Raw genomic sequence first — 18,978 nt, forward strand, 5'->3', positions numbered from 1 at the left:
ACACGCAGGTACGGTTCTCACTCTCTCAGAAGGATTCACATCACGGTGATTTTATTCTCTGTCCAAAAGGTAAAAATATGAGAAATCGCTAACCAAGACAGTGAAAAAGTAAAAAATCTCATGACTCTAGGGATTTAAAAAAATTCCACACAATTTAGAGAAAAAAGTAAAAATGCGAGTTGAGTCCTGAAGTAGGAGGAGGGGACGACAGAGGACAGGCCCCACGGGAGCTGGGAGGGTCAGTGCTGTGGTCGGCGGGCACGCTGACCAGGGAACAGGGAGGTTCCTGACCGGACATGGGCATCAGAAAGCTCTCGGGTCTCCTGTTTTTCCTTTAAATCTTGCCCCCTGGTTTTTTTGTTTTGTTTTGTTTTTTCCATTCAAACAAAGAGCTAAAAGCCCAGATGGGAGAAAGGGTAGTTCTGCCAAAGGCAGTGGGAATTTGGCAGGGGGGCAAGTACAGGCCTTTGGACAGGCAGCTGGAGGGCTCTGCAGGAGCCAGGAAAAGCGTTTCTCAGAGGTGAGGGGCACAGCTGAGGGGCTGGAGGCAGGCCTTCTAGAAGGCAGGAGAAGTGGAGACCAGGACATGCACAGGCCGGTGGGGGTGGGGTCCTATTGCAGGAGGCATGGTCTCTGGGGGAGGAAGAGACTACTCTCTGGAGGACCTCGTAGGTACTGACTTTCACTGGTAGACACAAGTAAAGGCTGAACTTACTGAAACACCAGAAAAAAGAAAACACTGCTGCTGGACTGGGAAAACAGCCCAGCCTCGTTTCCTACAAATTTCCCACAAACACCTGGTCAAGGAGAGATTTACATGGATAAAAGTGAACTGTCATCTTGGGATGCTTAAACATGGAGCTGGGAGGACTGTGGGTAGAGCTGCTCCCCCTACCCCCTTGACTCTCTAGCCCTGACTTCCTGTTGAACTTTGTGGTAACTTCAGCGGGAGGGATGAAAAGAACAGAATAGCCGTCTTGGAAGCGGGCCTTTATTTTCCTTCTACACGTGGGAGCCAGTTGGAGCCCCGGGTTGGAGGTGTGCGTTCCCGCACTGCGGTTTGGTGGGTTTTGTTTCTTTTTCCTTTTTCCAGAATAAACCGTTGCTCTTGTGGGTTTATCCGGAGAGTTATTTTTGCCAGTAGACAACGTCTTGTCAAGATGAGGACAGCAAAGCGCCGTAAGAACAGAGGGGGGAGGAGACAAGCAAACGAATGGCAGTGAACGTTCCCCCAAAAGCTCCTGGCAGAGCCCACGAGGAACACACAGCTGAACGAAAACGGGGCGAGCAGTGGCCACGCAGCTTCCAGGCCACAGAGCACACAGAGCTTGGGGGCCAGGGGACGTGTGCGCTGGCAGATTCACGGGTGCTGAAACAGACAGTCCAGAGCTGAAAGCTAAATCGTAACAGCGGGGAAGGGACACAGACCAACACGACGTCATCTCTTCCTGAGTCAGAGAACAGGCATGAGGACCCTAAGAAAGCTGGTGGCAATGGGGGGACTAGACAAACTGAGTCTAAAGGCTGTGGGAAAATCAATGAATGAGGAGAACTCGGATGCTCTGAGGAAGGAGTATGAAGAGGGGTCCCAGGTCAGCCAGACCTGAGAAGGCACCAGAAGCCAGAGTCACTCGGACACCACATACCGCACGTGAGCAGACCAAGAGGCAGTGGGACACGACAAACAATCGGGGTTCAGGCTCACATATACCCAGAAGGCGTAGCATTACCGTGGATGTCAAACAAGTGGGGGGCGGGGACGTGGGGTGCTTTAGCAGCTGCTGTGGAGCATCTCAATGGCCATCTGGGGAAACTGGTTCCTACTTGTAGCACATACTGGGATAAATTCCAACTAGTCCATGGACTTAAATGTAAAAACAACGAAGCCATAACTGTGTTAGAAGAAATCCTGGAAGGATCATCTCAAATCTCAGAGTGGAAAAGGCCTAAGTATGGCACAAAGCCCAGAAAGGATTAAAAACAAGGACGTTAATTTAACTACATAAAAATAAAAACCACGTGCATGATAAAAACCACCATAAGCAAAGTCAAAAAAAGCAAATGAAAAACCTTGGGGAAATATCTGCAATTTACAGCTCAGAAAAAGCCTCATTTCCGTGATATATGACGAGCTCCTACAGATCAATAAAAAAGATAACAAAGCACGTATAGAAATGGGCAGAGAACTAAAGGAAAGCACATGTACAATGTCCTCATGGGAGGAATGGCGCTGAAATGACACCTTGCCGCCTGGGGACGACGGCAGTCGGCGGGTCCTGTGCTGGGAGGCTTTCGGTGTGAGCTGGCACAGTCCCCAAGGAGCCAGCTGACCGTGTCTCCAAATGAGACCTGATGACACTTCTGAGTGTACTGTCACATGTGTGCTGCAGCCCATGCAGCTACTCACTGTGGTATTACGGTGACATGACTGTGACAAGCCAGAATGGCCATCGGTAGGAGGGTGCTGGGACAAACGCCGGCCCGCCAATGTGGCTGACACGGTTAGCAGGCGTGTGGCTGTGAGACAGGGAGAAGGCACTGTCTGGACTGACCTGACGACGCCAAGTCAGTGCCTCTCCAACAGTGTCCCCTCCCTCCTTCCTTCCTGCCACATCCTGGGCTCATGCAGCAGCCCCAAAGGGGCCCTGCACACGGGCCTGCCTGCTTCTCGTGGAGACGATGCTCCACTCTGAGTAGACGCGACACCGTCATCAGCTGGATGCCGAGCTGGGGAAGCCGGGCTCTGTCCTTGGGTCTGCATGGAGCGTGCGGGGGCGCTCGGGGAGCACGCCACAGGAGGGAGGTGGCTGGCCCCAAGTGCAGGAGCTTCACCAAGCAGAGGAGAGCACTGGAGAGCAACCACGGTGTCCTCAGTGGCCCAGCAACGCACGCGCTCGCCTACCTGGAGTCGAGTCATCCTGGGAGGTGAGGCCAGAAGGGCTGGAGCCCAGGTCCAGTAACTTCCATGTGTCCTGAAGGGAGCTGCTGGCAAGTGACGAGGACCTTTGGGTGTGGTGGCCATTGTCCTGGTGGAATTCTTGAGCCTGGTGTGGCTTTGGGGACTGGTTTTCTTTCTGACGAGTTGATCTGCACGTCACTGTGGAGACCTCGTGTGGCTTCTGTAAAAGGTAGAAATGACAGTTACCCTTGGAAGCACTCTCCCTCTAACACAGAGGCAACAGGACTCCCTACCCATCTGGGTAGGTGACAGGCCTTTGTGGTGAGCCCTCAAGGACATGAAAGGAAGGTCACTGGGGGCAGGCCGTGTGCCCGTGGCCAGGGGCTGGCAGTGTGCCATCAGCTGAGGTCCCTTGGAGCTCAGTGTAGGGATGGCAGAGGCAAGGCCGTCAGGATGCGCTGGGGTCTGGCGCTGGGGTCTGGAGGGACGGGCGAGAGCGTGAGGCCAGTGTGCCACAAAGAAGGGCCACTGTGGGACCTGGGTCCCACCACCACCTCATTGCCTGGCTGGACCCTTCTGCTAACACTACAGCACTGTCACCTATGTGAAGGTCTGGCGACCGAGATGGCACTCAGGGTAATGGCCCTCTCCTGTGACACCAAGCATGGCATTCCCGAGGGTGGTCCCCACACTGAGACGTGCCATAAACACCCAGCACCAGGGTACAGCCCAGCCCTGCCATGCCCCGCCACTCCTCTGTACCCCTCTCTGTACCCGCACCGGCTCCACCTTGCCCGCTGCACAGCCTCGCCAAGCATCGATTCTGCGGCCTGTCTGAGCCACGTGGGACCGGATCTTTGCTGAGCTGTCGCAGAAACCATCCTCCTTCGTATTTTTGGTGTCCTGCCACAGACATTTAAATAAGGAATTCAGTGTCCACGGGTTGTCCACTGGGCATGTTACTGAGTCTTCACTCAAGATTAGAAGAAACACTTTTCCAAAGTTGCTGGTACTGGGAAATTAGTCCACTTGGTGACAAGCCAAAAGGGAAGGACACGCTCTGTCCAGCGGCCAGCATGAACTTAGCCCCACCCCCCACACTTCTCACACCGGGCTCCTGCCCTTGTCCACCGGCCTCCTGCACAGTGGAGCTTGTGGCCACTCCCACCTCACTAACAGCAGCTCAGAACTCATGTCACCTCGCGGTGTAACAGGCCCTCCGTCTTGCTTTTATTTCTATCCGTTTAAAATAAACTGAAAGGACAAACTACACACGGGGAGACTGTATTTGCAAAACATCCCACAGATAAAGATTAGCATCAAGACTATAAGCCCCCATATCCCTTGAAACTGCACAGACGCCTGATCCGTGAGGGTGGAGGTTTCCTGTTGTACAGCAATGCTCCTGAAGAACGAAAAGTGAGGAGGCCCCCAAGGCAGAAGCACACCACCCAGGCTCAGGGGACACTGCTGCCCCTGTGAGGACCTGGCAGTGCACATACGCCCTTAACCAGAGCGTGGCGTCGGGCAGAGGGAGGCTGGCGGCACACTCGCCGGAGCCAGGTCCCCGGATGGGCACTGGCAGAACTCAGCACCAGTCCTGGGCACCATCTCAGCAAAACAGGAGCAGAAAGAACTTGTTTCAACTGACAAAGGGTCTGCACGAGGCTGGACTTAGGTCCAAATGTGAAACTGCTGATATTTAACTACTTTGACCCACAAAAATGGCAATTTTGTGTGGTTCGACAGAAGACCAAAACCTATGGCAGAAGCTAAACTGTTGGGGGGGGTCATTCTCTGAACAGGACATAGTGGGGGTGCCAGCCACCTGCCTCTGTGCTGCAGCGTGTCCTGGCCAGGCAGCAGGGGTACAGCCTGGGGGACAGGGCGGGCCCTCACCACAGAGCCGACGTCTGTCAGCGTACAGAACCCAGGAGACCACGGGCGCACGCATGTTAGCATCAGTTCGTTACGCAGAGTTGGCAGATAAAATCATTCTAGAAACGTCCGCTGTGTTCCTAATAGCCGCCATGGCTAGAACATGTAAGTTGGAAGGACAGGCACAGTCATCAAATGGACTAGGCAAACCACAGCTCCCAGGCCAAAACCCGCCTGCCCCACTGCTTGTGCAGCCCAGGAGCTGAAAGTTTTTAGATTTTTAAACAGTTGGAAAAATCAAAAGAAAAAGAATATTTCACAACATGAAAATTATAAGAAATTAAAATATCAAGATCCATGAAGCTCACTGGTGCAGCCATGCCCATCTGGTCACGGTCCGCCCGTGGCCGTGTTCACGCTGGACGCGACTTGACGTGTCCAACAGGGGCTGCACAGCCCTTAAGGGTGAGAACAATTGCTGTCTAGCCGGTTGCAGACAAAGTCTGCCAACCCTTGAACTAGGACATGTGTCTGCACGGACACGGCTCAGACATGTTATGGTGAAAGAGAGCAGGTGTGCAGAAAGGTGTGTGCACAGCCAGACACGACTTACAACGGCTTTTCAACCGTCGCTCAGAGACACCAGCCTCAGCCAGTCTGAAGGGGTGGGAGTATGGCAGAGCACTACAGCGGCTTTGAATTTCCAACATTTACTTGGTAAGTTGGATGGTATTCACACAGGGGTTCTCTGGATCTTCTTAGAGTCTAAAATATTTATTTAAAAAAATCAGTGCACAAATAACAGCATCTACCCAGTAAAGATTAAATGAGAGAGAACAGCCAACAGAACTTGGTAAAGGAACAGAAACGAGGGCAAGTTTGTTACATATATTTGTAATGTGATTTGCGAAAACATGACGACGCTCTGCTGTTTGAAGCAGACGCATGACTGCCAGGAACGCTGTAGGAAATCAGCACATAGCCCGAGCCCTACAATCCTGCAGCGTCGATCCCACAGACCAAGGCCCACCGGCCGGCTTCTCCAACTGTCAGTGCCCTGGAAGCCAAGGGGGGCGGACGACCTATTCTGGTTGAGGGACACTCATGCACACAGGCACACGTGCATGCACACAAGGCACCGAAACGTGCACACACAGGCTCACACTCATACACATACAAGGTCTGACAATGAAGTTCGCGAGCTCGTTGCAACAACGTTGCTAACCTTTTTTGATATCACAGAGATTACTCATTATGAATTTGTGCCAACTGGACAGTTAACCAAATTTACTATTTGGAAATGCTGAAAAGGCTGCGTGAAAAAGTTAGATGACCTGCACTTTTCACCAACAATTCATGGATCTTGCATCATGACAACGCACCAGCTCACGTGGCACTGTCTGTGAGGGAGTTTTTAGCCAGTAAACAAATAACTGTATTGGAACACCCTCCCTACTCACCTGATCTGGCCCCCAATGACTTCTTTCTGTACCCAAAGAGAAAGGAAATATTGAAAGGAAGACATTTTGATGACATTCAGGACATCAAGGGTAATACGACGACAGCTCTGATGGCCATTGCTTTGAAGGGTGGACTAAACGCTGGTGTCAGTGCATAGCTTCCCAAGGGGAGTCCTTCGAAGGTGACCATAGTGATATCAGCAATGAGGTATGTGGCACTTTTTCTAGAATGAGTTCATGAACTTAATTGTCAGACCTCGTATGTGCACACATATACACCCACACGTGTGCACACACACACGCCCACACACGTGCACACACATTCACACGTGCACACACACACACAAGTGCTGGACTGACTGAGGTCATGGACGGGCTGCTTGGCAGAGAACGGCTAAAAACGGGTGGCTGGCAAAATGTGAATATTAAACTCTAGGGCTGTATGAAAGCTGTTTCCTGACTTTGGTAATTTACTGTAACTATGTCAGGGGGTGTACTTATTTTTAGACATAAAGGGGCTCTATGTCTGAAACTTACTCTGAACTGGCCCAGGATAAGAGCTGTCTGTCTGTCTGTCTGTCATCGCTCCCTCTCTCTCCATGGAAAATGTGGGGGAGGCAGAGGGAGCAAAGAGAGAGAAGATAAAGCAAACGTAGCAATAAGTTAACAACTGGTAGGTTTGGGTGAAGGGCCATGTGCTATTCTTGCAACATTGTGTAAATTTTAAATTCAAAATAAAAAATTAATTAAAAAAACATAAGCAAGAGTATCAATTTTTAGCACATGATAAAAATGTGAACTCCAAATCAGTGAGGAAAAGGGTATTATGACAATTAGTAAAATAGAACAACTGGGAAAATGAGTGACTATTAACCTAAACTCAGAGTAGAGAAAAATGCTTTAAGCCAAAAAGCAAAATAAACCGTTACAGCAGACTGACAGAGTTCATTAGATTATTAAAAAAAAAGTCTGTAGATTTAAGAAAAATGAAAAATTAAAAGGCAAATCACAAGTTTCAGAAAGATTTAGAATAGACAAGTAGCAATTTCCTTTATCTAGAAAGAACTCTTACAAACTAACAAGAAAAGTACAAACACACCAGTAGAAAAATGAGCAAAGAATAAACAAATGGGAGATAAATAGATTGAAAACTTTAATACCACTAAGGATACAAGACATTTTTAAATGATGTAATTTTTTAAACCTACCATATTGGGGAATATTTCAAGAAAGAACAGCCGGGTGGGTAGACCTATAGTCGAACATATATCTGATGTAATTTGTAATTTAAAAAACAGCAGAAACAGACTGAAATGTTATTGGTAACTACGTTTCGGTGCTGAAAATTGGAGGCTTTTAAAATTGTGTTGACTGTATTTTGAAGTTTCCGTAATGAAAATATGATACTTAAGCAACTAGTCCAAAGTTATTAAAATACGTTTCTCAGATGAAGGAGTGTTACCTGCGCTGTGCAGTGGGGCTGCAGCTGTCCCACAGGCAGGCCGCAATCCGAGGGGGCCTGGGTCTTGTCACCTGGGGTGAGGGTCTTGCGGCCAGGCAGGGGGTGACGTGGTGTCCCTGGAAACAAAATGAAGGAAAGTGTTTGTTCTCTGTGTGCACATCACTTCCGATTTCTCTCATACGCACTACAAACACTCAGGAACAGCTTGTCCCTCTTGAGAACCAAAGTCCCTTTTGTCCCAGCGAGCTCGAGCTCGGGTGGACAACTGTGAAGGGTATGAATGCCCCCACAGAGCTCATGACACACACAGGCAACTTTCGACAGCCATGTGTCCTCACACAGCTTCTCAAAGGGGTGGAAATGGACTCCTTCACCAACAGACTTGAGGACACACCCTTGTGGCAGCAAAACATGGAAGCAAAGTGTAAGTCTGCAGTCAGCTGTCCCCGCCGCTGTTCCCTACCTGCAGTGCGGATGGCCCACGGATGCACTCCAGAACCCAAAGATTCGCGTACCTGGGGGGTGCCTGGAGCCAGGCCCCCACAGATACCAAGGGACGATGCTTGTGAGCAAGCTCGGCATTCTTTCTCAGAAACGGGGTGGGCATCCAGTGAGTCATGAACTCACCTGTGTCACGTTACCGAAAAAGCCTGGAAATTGATCTTTAAACTGACATACGGCAAGACACCGTTACTGCTGAGTAACATTTCTCAGGAACGAATCGGCTTGCTTACACACAAGCTTCCTGCCGACCCAGCTGCTTCTCTGTGGGTTATGCCTGTCGGTATTGACCAGACTGGATGCTGCGACAGAGAAACTTTCTAGAAGCAGACATCTCCACTCATCTGAAGACCGCGACCTGAACACATGCGTGTGATGGACCTCTGAGTGGCTCTGACATGGTTTCTGCTGCCGTGGACCTCCTCACGTGGCCCGAAACTAACAGTGGTTTTTTCCAGGTGATTCAAGGACATAGGAGGGACAGAACTTGGAAATAACTTCATTTTCCTCCGTTTACAACAGCTGAGTTTAAAAGCTATAAAATCAGAAGGTGCACAAATGGCCAACGAGCCCATAAGACGCTCAGCATCGTTGGTCAGGTCAGAACCACAGGGAGACAGCACTTCACAGCACCGGGATGGCTGGCATCACGAAGACAGAAAGAAGTGTAGCCAGAGATGCGGGGAGACGCGAGCCCTCCCACTCCGCCCGTGGGACGTGAACCAGTGAGGGCACCATGGACACTGGCCTCGGCCCGTCACACAGAGTGATTGTGTGAGCTGGCAGGTCACCCCGAGGGACAGACCCAGGAGACCTGTAAACAGGTTCAAACGAGGACTCGCCCGAGCACGTTCCCAGCAGCTCTGTTCACAGTTGCCAGAGACAGAAACAAACCAGACGGCCATCACTGGTGGGTGGACGGGCCGTCCACACACTGGAACAGCCTCGGCCATGAAGAGTGGAGCTCTGACGCGCTGCAACGTGGACGAGTCTCGAAAACACGTCACACAGTTTGGGGCTCCCTGTGCAGGAAATGCCCACAAGTCCATCCTTGGGATAGAGCAGACTGCTGGTCGCCAGGAGCTGGGGCAGGGGGTTAGGGGTGGGTGGTGACTGCTGAGCAGAGCGTTTCATTGGGGATGAAAATGTTCCGAAACCAGATGGTGGCAATGGTCACACAGCATTGCGAATGTCACTGAACTGGACACATTAAAATGGTTTAAGTGACATAGTTCGTTATATGTATTTGACCAAGCTTCAAAAAAGAATGCCAGTTTTAAGAAAAGCTATGAAATGTGTTCAAATCTTAGAAAGTCTGCCCAGTTTTGATGGGTTGTTCCCTCAGTTTGCTGTGACAACTTCACCTACACTGTGTGGCTTGCTTTCTGCCGTCTGTGTAATCTACCCAGTCTCGCCAGGATGATTTTCTTTCCTTTATGGTTGTCTTTATTATGTTTGAATCATTAAAAACTAACAAAGCTCCTACAGGCAGGAGAGAGCCGAGGTTCCTGCGGTCACAGAGCTTTTGTGTTTACTCTGAAATGCCTCCGAGCTGAGCAGACGTCTGTGAGGCATCCACGGCCCGCTGGTCGCTCACGTCTGCGGAGCAGTGCTGGCCCAGTCCCGTGTCTGCCTCAGAATTTCTAGAAATGTAGTCGAGACAGACATGGACTGTCGAGACCTCAGGACCCAGAGTGAACAGAACAGGACTTATCCCCTCGGGGCTGGAGGGGCCAATGAGAGCTGATGGCCTTCTGTTTGGAATGTTGGAGGTGTCGTTCTACAACAGAAGGGACCCTTTCCCTTCCCTCTAAACTGAAAGGAAGCATTTCTGAGTGCCACCTCGCTCTCCGCCCTGCCCCCCCAGCCCTCCAGAACGAGGAAGCTCTTGCAGGGCACTTACTTCCCGGGAAACACGGTCATGTGCCTGGGCTCAGTGACAATATGGCTTGTTTTCACCAGGACTTGACTGGAAACAGCGATTATGCAACCAAGGCTCTGCCTGGGCAGCCAGATTAGAGAATGACGCGAGTTTGACTGTAGGGACCTGGCTCTCGGGAGGAGCTGTGCTCTTCTTGATGGAGCCAGGGAAGCTGCCAGCACAGCGTCAGGATCACATCCTGGCAGGTCCGGGGCCCTCAGAATACTTTGAAAACCTCGAGAGGAAATAGGAATTTGCTCAGAATCACCCAGCAAATGAAACCTGGTGAGTCCTGGGCTCCCAGCCCCAGGACAACAAAGAATCTGTTAAATGTCCAACCCGGAATCCGCACGGAAACTTCTAGCAAAGCAGACTCAGGAGGGCCGACACGGCCAGTGTATGCTCTGAGGACACCCAAGGAAGTAAGCAGGCCAACAAGATGAGACTTGTTTTGGGATCAAAACTAATCTTTCTTTGAAATTATTCTTTATCAAAAGCAGAGAAACTGTAGGGAAAATTGTGGCCTCACCCACAGCACACCCTGGAGCTGTCAGGCCTCTGGCACTTCACAGACACGCCTGGACAGCCAACCCCGCCTGTTCCCAGCACCACCCCCCGCCCCCAAGAACTAGTTCTGCTCCCATTTGCATCTGCAACTCAATTCCTTTACTCTACATAAATTTGTGCTTTTCTGAATTTTCCTTGGAACTGGTTGTGACATCTGACTGGTCCCCTCAGTGATGACAGGAGAAAATCCTGAACACGCACTCATTCACATAACTGTGCGGGAGCCGTGTTTTACCTCTTTCTGAGAATTATTTGGTCAAAGAAATAGTACTAAACGTTATCACACATCAGACAGGAGCTGCGTCGCAGGGGCTGAGGAGCTGTAGCTGTCAGGCACCTTTTTACTCCGGATGGCACGGCCTGAGAACCGACACGACCCCATGGGGAGGGGACACAGAGAGGTACAGGACCGCGTGAGGTTTTAGCACAACCTGCTTCTCAGCCATTGAAGTCAACAAGTAGAAATAAATTCAGAAAGAATGTTAATAAGTACGGACAATAAGACGTACTTAATAGAATTGCTTAATAGAACAGAATCAAAAGTAGAACTCAACACAGGCTTAAAAATAACTACAGAAATGTGGAAACTCTCCTAAAAACTCTTGAGTGAAAGAGAAAACTTGAGCCCCAACCGCAGAACATCTAGAAGCTAATCGCACTGGTAACAGTATCTCGAAACTTCTGGGAGGGCCAAAGTGAAACTTGGATGGAAAATTCACACCTTAAAATTTTACTAAACGAGAAAGAATAAACGTTAAAGAAATCCAGAAAAGCACAATGAAGCCCTTGGAAAGGATGAAATAGAAAGTGCAGGTAAGGACAGGACCCCACCCGTTGGCTCAGCTGCCCCTGGGGAAACTGCTGGAAGGCGGCAGAGACAGAAATTCCTCTCACACCTTAAGTCCGAGTGTCCAGTAAGATCTCCAGAAGAGACTGGAAAGAAATGGGAAGAGTATTTAAAGCATTTGAAGAATGAATGGTTGAGATTTAAACAATGGAAAAAATAATCGCAAGTCATAAGATTTAAAAACCACACTGATTCTAGAGCTGGATAAGTTACAGCAAAGCACCACCCCGGGACACGGGACGGAGGGAGGAGAGATGGGGGGCGGCCAGAGGACAGGTCCCTGCGGAGGTGGCGCTGGTCCCTCCCACACAGCCCTCAGGCTAGCCTGCCGGACTTCTCTGAGGACAGTGGAGCACGGGTTTCTTTACAAAGTTGTAAGAAAACGCCAACACCGAGTTTTATTTTGTGGACGAAAACGGGGTTCTATGGAAAGTAACCTCCCCAGGGGATCTGATCACAGATGCCCCAGGCCTGTGACTCTGCCGGCTGGCCTGCCTTTCGGTGGATCCAGGCTCACACAGGCCTTTGCAAAGCCTCTTTCCGACTCTCCTCTTAAAGCGAGAGCCTCCTCAGGACAGCACAGGTCTGTTAACTCTCCTGTAATCCCTCCCTGGGGCTTTCCCCACCTCCAAGGAATCTTCCTCCCGGTCCCTCCTTAACTCCCAGGCATAAAAGCAGCTGCAAACAGTCATTTCTAGGAAGCATTTATCTCTTGCTCTCGCTGCCAGGCATATCCTCTGTTCAGCTCAAATACATTTTTCTAATAATTCTCTACAGGTTTGGACATTCTTACCTCCACAATTTCCAGCTAAGCCATCACTCTCAGGGCTGGCGGGCGCTGACATCAAGGGGTGGGAGTCTCAGTCAGCCAGTTCAAAAATGTGGCCGAAATCCCCGCTTCTCTCAATGCACTTACAATGGGATTTTAGATGTTCATGTGTAATCATAGCAAGTTAAATGTAAATCAATGTTTTCTCTTAACGCCTCGATGCAGCGTCGGCCCCACTGGCTAACCACTTTGAAAACATGAAGTGGGAATTCTGATTCACTGTTTTATCACATCTTTTCTAGATGAATCAAAAAGTCAGCAGGAAAATGACATGATAATGAAATACAAATGGCACACACTCATCAAAGAAATATAAATTAAGACGATGAAATATTTTTACCTAAGTAGATGGGCAAAAACTCCTAACAAATATGTAGTTTGTGAGCTGTGGTCAGAAAGGCACTTTTATCTACAGCCGTAGCAATGCAGGGCTGCTCTCTCTGGAGGGCGGTTTCATGCGCTCAATACTTTGACGTCCCGAGAAGGTGTCACAGAAGGGTGTCTGTGTGCCTGGACACTGCAGAACTGCTGGCAGAACAAACGACACCGGTGTACGATGTCGCCTCTGAAAGGAGCCAGCCATGGTAATGACCTCAAAATGTGCACAATGGGCCGTTCAGTGAGAAAGCATCGGAGGGGGTGGGGGGGCCCAGTGGGGTGCTAGGGAGCCTGTGAGCGTGAGCACACAGACACCCTGGTGGACAGATGAGAGGCTCTAGTCGCTTGTGCTTTCCTGTACAAATTAATACTTCTCACAGTGAGCAAACAGCCTTTTTATAATCAGAAAAACAAAAATGTTTAAAAAATATGTTAGGTATCAAAGGCTGCGTACCGGGTGATTTCAACCCTATGACGTTCCAGCACGGACACAACTAAGGAGACAGTAAAAGGATCGGGGGTTGTCGGGCTGGGGAGGGAGGGATGAATGCAGGGGGTACACTTTCAGAGCAGTGAAAATACCCTCCATGACGCTGTAGTGGGGGGTACGTGTCACTCTCCATTTGTCCAAACCCATAGGATGTACAACACAGAGAATGACCCTAATGTCAGCTACGGACCCTGGGGGATGATGTGTCAGTGTAGGTTCATGTGCCATCTGGTGGGGGTGTTGACAGTGGGGGGAGGGGATGGGAACTCTCTGTACCTCCCCTCAATTTTGCTGTGAACCTAAAACTGCTCCCTTAAGTCTTTGTAAAAAGGGTTCGATCTCAGACATGACGCTTTAAGGAGCCCCACTTTCAGTCAGACCACAGGAATGCCAGGGGGCTCTGATTCTGGGAGGAGGAAGCCCGCAGGAGAAGGGCTCGGAAGGGACAGAGGTGACCAGAGCTGAAGTCCACTCAGCGGTGCGGTCTGCTCTAGCTTCCCCCGTGGTCTTGGCCTGGACCCCACGGCGGGCGGCATGACTGTCTCTATCTCAGAGAGGGACCACCACGTCACACGTCACCTACTGGAGCCAGCGCCACAGCCCGTGTGCTTCCTCGCGATGGGCTGATGCAAACGTGGACGGGGACAGGGCCAGGTGGGTCCTACACCTCCAGCCGCCCATATGCTCCATCTGAAGGCCTGGACCTGCACGGGAGCCTGACGCTGGTCAGTGGCAGGGTGGGATGGAAACCTGCCCGGCAGCGCTGCTGCCAAGTGGTGAGGGGCAGCTCTGCCAGCTGCCCACGGGGACGGGCTCCTCCAGAGGCAGACAGGTGAGGACACGGCTTGGGGCAGGTGCAGGTGAACCCTGGGGTCTGCCCTGCCTGGTGGTGCTGGAACTGCCAGAGAAACACCTGGAAACCACCGCTGACAGAGCGTGTGGCTTGGCCTTGGCTGTTAAATGATGACAAGATGCTCTGTCACAGGTGGTCACCATGCAGCACTCAGTGACTTCAGGCACACAATTTACAAACCAGACATCTTTCCAGAAAAATGTGGACAGACCAGTCTTGCCCAACACCTCTGCCATCTGGTCTAAACACTGGGACAGCTGAGTCCTACCACCAGTGTGGCTCTGGGACAGTGGCTCCCAAAAGGAAGCACATGGAGTGGGTGGGTGTGTTCACGAGCACAGCGAATCTCATCAAACCCACACCTTTTCTTCCCACTAGTCCTCTCCCCAACCGCCAAGAAATTGGTATGTTTCCTTCCAGCCTTCTGTGTGTGCGTGCATGCAGCCACTTACACATGTGAACACACATGCACACATGCAGCCACTCAAAAACGTGTACAGTCTTTCACATGCAGAGTCACACATGCAGCCACACTCACACATGCACAAGCACGCATACACACATGCAGAGTCACACACGTGCAAACTCAGCCACTCACAGAGTCACACACACGGACATACACCCTCCTCGGTATGTCTGTTGATTCAAATATGCTTTTCTGCAGGCTGCGTCTTGCACAGAACACGTCCCAGCTGAAGTATGCAGAGTAGTCAGCAGGCCAGGCTGGGCTATGATGAAATGATACAGAAAGGGAGAGCTTCTGAGGAACCTGGAGCTGCCGTCTGATCGTGTCTGACAGAAGCATCATCCACACGGCTGGAACCAAACGGCGGAGGCAGACCCCATCACATGGAGTTTGAAAAGCATGCAGACCGCTCCCTCCTGTTGCTCACGGCCGAGCGCGTTCCCAGGTCTGGACTCCAAGGCTCTAGGCAGACAGTGAGATGTTCCCAGTCATTTGGTTACTGTAACAACAATGCTGCCAAGATCATAGATTTCTGGGAGGATTGCTGATTCGAACGGTGTGAACAGTTACAGGTCGGACAAACGCAACCCAATAGCCGTCCAAAAAAAGACTTCACCAGTGAAGGTTCCTGGGTGTCTGTGTGCTCAACACCAGGCCCGGAGTCTTTCGTCCGAGATTTGAACTTGATGCTGGCTGAACCTGCCCTGATCAGGCTCCGGGTCAGGCTGGTGTCACCGCACCCTCATCAGCTGAGTGGACTCCTCCTGGGACCTGCCATCCCCACAGGTCTACGGACACCCATTTCAGGCACCGGTCCTTTTACGAGTGTGTGTCAAACGTTTGGCGAACATCCCCACGCTATAACTGTCTTTGTTTACGTACCTCTCCCTTGGAGATGTTTTAAAATGTAAGGACATCAAATCTGTAGACCTTTCACTTTCCCATGTCCAGGTGGCTTTCAAATCTCTAACCTTATTTAGGCAGGACTTTCTCACCAATGGGGGAGGGCAAGTCCAGACGACCACACATCCCCACATCCCCCCACACCCCGAAGTCTGAGAAAATGAAGGGAGGCCCCCCGGCGACCAGAGAGTGAGCTCACAGGCTCCAACGTGGACTCCATGCGAGAGACGACGCAGAGCTTTCTAGCAAAAGGTAAAGGACCAAACTGATCCAGGAAGAGGCAGGAAACCCACCCAGACAAATCACCAGAGAAGAAAATGAAAAGAGTTCAAAGTCCCCCATTGACAAAGGCACCAAGTACAGAAAGCTCTATGGCTGAGGGCTCACTAACCCTCAGAGAAGGCTGTGAACTTAGTCAGCAGGGAATGGTCTTCCCATGACTGCTCAGCAGCCAGGGAGCAGGCCTGGTGAGAGGGGCTGCGAGTTGAGCCGGACTGGGGGCCTGGCGTGCAGGAGCTGCAGGGGTAGGAAGCACCTGGCACCCAGTGGGGAGAGGCTCCTCTATTGGATGGGGAGGCCGGGTGGATGACTGTGATACGGGGCTCAGGGCAGGCCACCCCAAAATATGCCGCTGATGTAAGAAACGTCCAAACCTGCAGAGAAGTTTCGTGAGTGTATTTATGCCCAAAGTGATGCCAGTGGCTGGGAAGCAGGATTTCAAAGGTTCTGCAGAGACAGCTTGGCAGTTTCTTACTCATTGGAGATTAAGGGGGAAGGAAGGAAGACGACTGAGGGTAGCAGAAAGCAGACGGGGATCAGATGACAGGGCAGACTCTTGCTCGCTGGAGGGTGGTTATGGCTTCTTTCAAAGGCCTGTAACCTAGATGCACAGACAATGGTAAGGACTGCTGGCCGAGCATTTTGCTGAAGAACTTACAGCCTGGAGTGGGACTCCCCCACCTGCCCGCCCAGGGAGGAGTCTGTGGTCAGATCGCGGGCGAGGCTCCTTTCCCTAGGACCCCCTTTTTGTCCGCAATGCCACTTTGCACATTTTGAACTCAAGTTACTTAAGAAACAGCTGGTGCACAAAGGATCCTCTGACCACTTCTTTCTCCCTGAGAGCAGGAAATCAAAATCCTCGCATGACAGACAGGGGACTGGGCCCAGGGCTGTGTGCATTCCTCGCTAATTAAGCACCCAAGCCTACATTTCTTTGTCTTGTCAATCCCTCACAAATATATGGTTTCTTTATCTACAAAGTATAAAAGTTGCCTGCTTTGGTCACTTCTTTAGGTTCTGCTTCTGTGATACCTCTGTGGGTACAAATTAAATTGTTTTTTCCCTCCCATTAATTTTTCTTGTGTCAATTGAATCCTTAAACCATCTAGAACTTTCCATCCCTATAGCTGATGCATCTGCAGGACACTGGCAGGGCCGAGATCCTGGGCCGGTGACAACAGGTGGCACAGAGCAGGAATCCGTGCCCTGTCAGCCTCCCAGACCTCTGTCTTCAGGGTCCGGTGAGTCAAAAGTGCTGAGACTCTTTGTCTTTTTCTCTAAGTTTTGGTTAGCAGGAAGTGTTTGTGAAAGTTTCTTGGGCTAGCGACACTGGTCAGCTTGGCGAAGGATACTCTGGGTTTGCAGGTCTTTTCCCAGAGATGGTCACTGCTTGTCTCTGCTTATTGCGCCGTTTGTTTCGTTCTGTGTCCTGAGAGCTCAGCTTGGTGACCAGTGAGAATATCCTCTCTGGCCTCCACCATCCAGAAGGTCCACTTACAGGTGTGCATCTGGTGGCCATTCGGGTAGACGGGGGTTCCCAACATGGAGTCAAGAGCAGCACTCTGTCTGTCCTGCCCTGCCAGCTCCCCAGGGAGTGTGTCCGTGGGGTCCCTGCCCTGAGGGGCTTTTGTCGTCTCAACCTTCATCACCCATTAGTGCTGGAGAGATTCCAGGGCAGTCATGCCGGCCCAGGGCCACAAATGAGCGGGTTTGTGGCTGAAACAGCTCACAGTTTGAGGGAGACGAGAGACACCGTAGGCACCCCACCATCCTGACCGCCTGTGTGACGAAGAAGGTCTGTGCTGTCTCTGGGGCGCGAACATTCAGGATCTTGTGAGGGCTGCCTTGTTTTGTACCTTCTTTGGGGATACATTTGTGTCCATGGTGAAGCCATCAAAGGCTTATTGGTTTGACTCACGATTGAGATGATCTACTCGTCAATGGCGAGATGATGGATCCTTTAAATTGGAAAAACTTCCAAATGGCAAAAAAATTTTAGAGAGCTCCCATCCTAAAAAACTGAGTCTGGTGTGCAAACGTGGCTTGGTAGCTTGGTAACCGTCTAGTTGGGGCCCCCAAAACACAGCCGGACAAAACTGTGGGTTTTGCACCCCAGTTGCGGATATGGCTGGACAGGAAATGTGAGTTAAACTCTGTTGGTAGCGGGGGTCCCACCAAACAGCTGCCCACTCACAACCTAGACCTACAACGGCCACTGTGAGGAACGACGCAATCTATTTAAAAAGTGCCCTGAAAAGCTAGGGCTTCCAGGCCAAACAGCTGGAGGAAGAGGAGACCTGTTTCCATGGGCGTCAAGGGCCCTCAGTAGGCGGCGGGACACCAGAACAGCCTCACCCAAGACTTGGGGTCCAAGGCCAGCAGAAAAGTAGAGCCGTCACAGCACCTAATGCAGAAGACTGCTCCTCCTCTCAGCTGAGCGGCCCTTCCTCTGGGGAGACGGCCCACCAGGCCCCCTGAGGCCACACACCTCCTCGGTCGGGTCCAACGCCCAGCTAAGGGCTGTCACTGGAGAACTGCTGAAACCCAGGGAGGGTCCTCAAAAGTTTCTGCCTGTGCACAACCTCCTGAGATTAATGGATTTCAATGTATCTACTGTTATTTATTTGGGGCAAACGCCCAGCTAAGGGCTGTCACTGGAGAACTGCTGAAACCCAGGGAGGATCCTCAAAAGTTTCTGCCTGTGCACAACCTCCTGAGATTAATGGATTTCAATGTATCTACTGTTATTTATTTCCTCCCCGCCCTTCTTCCACCTCTCCCCCCACTCTGGTTCAAGCCGTTGTTTCTCAGTCTAGTTGTGTAGGACACAGCTCCCAGGCCCAGGCTGGTATTAGGAGCCTTGTGCTCCCCCCGGCTGAAGCAGTTGGTTGCTGGTCGTCGGTCGGCCACTCACGGCACCACACAGCAGCACAGGGCCACTTACACTGGCTGCCGGCCACTCACGCTGGCCACCAGCCGCTCCTGGCAGCACAGTGTAGCCCATGGCAGCTCACTGCAGCTCAGCTCCCGGGAGAGCCGTTGTTTACAATCTTAGCTGTAGAGGGCGCAGCCCACTGGCCCATGTGGGAATCGAACCGGCAACCTTGGCGTTAGGAGCACCGGGCTCCAACTGCCTGAGCCACCGGGCCAGCCCATGTTTACTGCTATTTTAAAAAATAAAATAAAGTAAGATGGGAGGCCACTGGTCTGAGTGAACGTCCAGAGCTGATGTTCAGAGCCTGGTA

General features: G+C 51.1%; 1 protein-coding gene across 1 annotated transcript in view; it reads right to left on the reverse strand.

Annotated features, from left to right (window-relative positions):
• The window catches only part of CCDC57 (coiled-coil domain containing 57), an 87,771-nt gene that overhangs the window by 25,271 nt on the left and 43,522 nt on the right, over positions 1-18,978 (reverse strand). Inside the window, 2 exon segments of the mRNA XM_033090174.1 lie at positions 2,903-3,119; positions 7,700-7,815. Of these exon segments, the coding sequence (XP_032946065.1) occupies positions 2,903-3,119; positions 7,700-7,815 (333 nt within the window).

Source organism: Rhinolophus ferrumequinum, chromosome 21 (genome assembly GCF_004115265.2).
Source record: "Rhinolophus ferrumequinum isolate MPI-CBG mRhiFer1 chromosome 21, mRhiFer1_v1.p, whole genome shotgun sequence".
In the NCBI taxonomy this organism is placed as follows: domain Eukaryota; kingdom Metazoa; phylum Chordata; class Mammalia; order Chiroptera; family Rhinolophidae; genus Rhinolophus; species Rhinolophus ferrumequinum.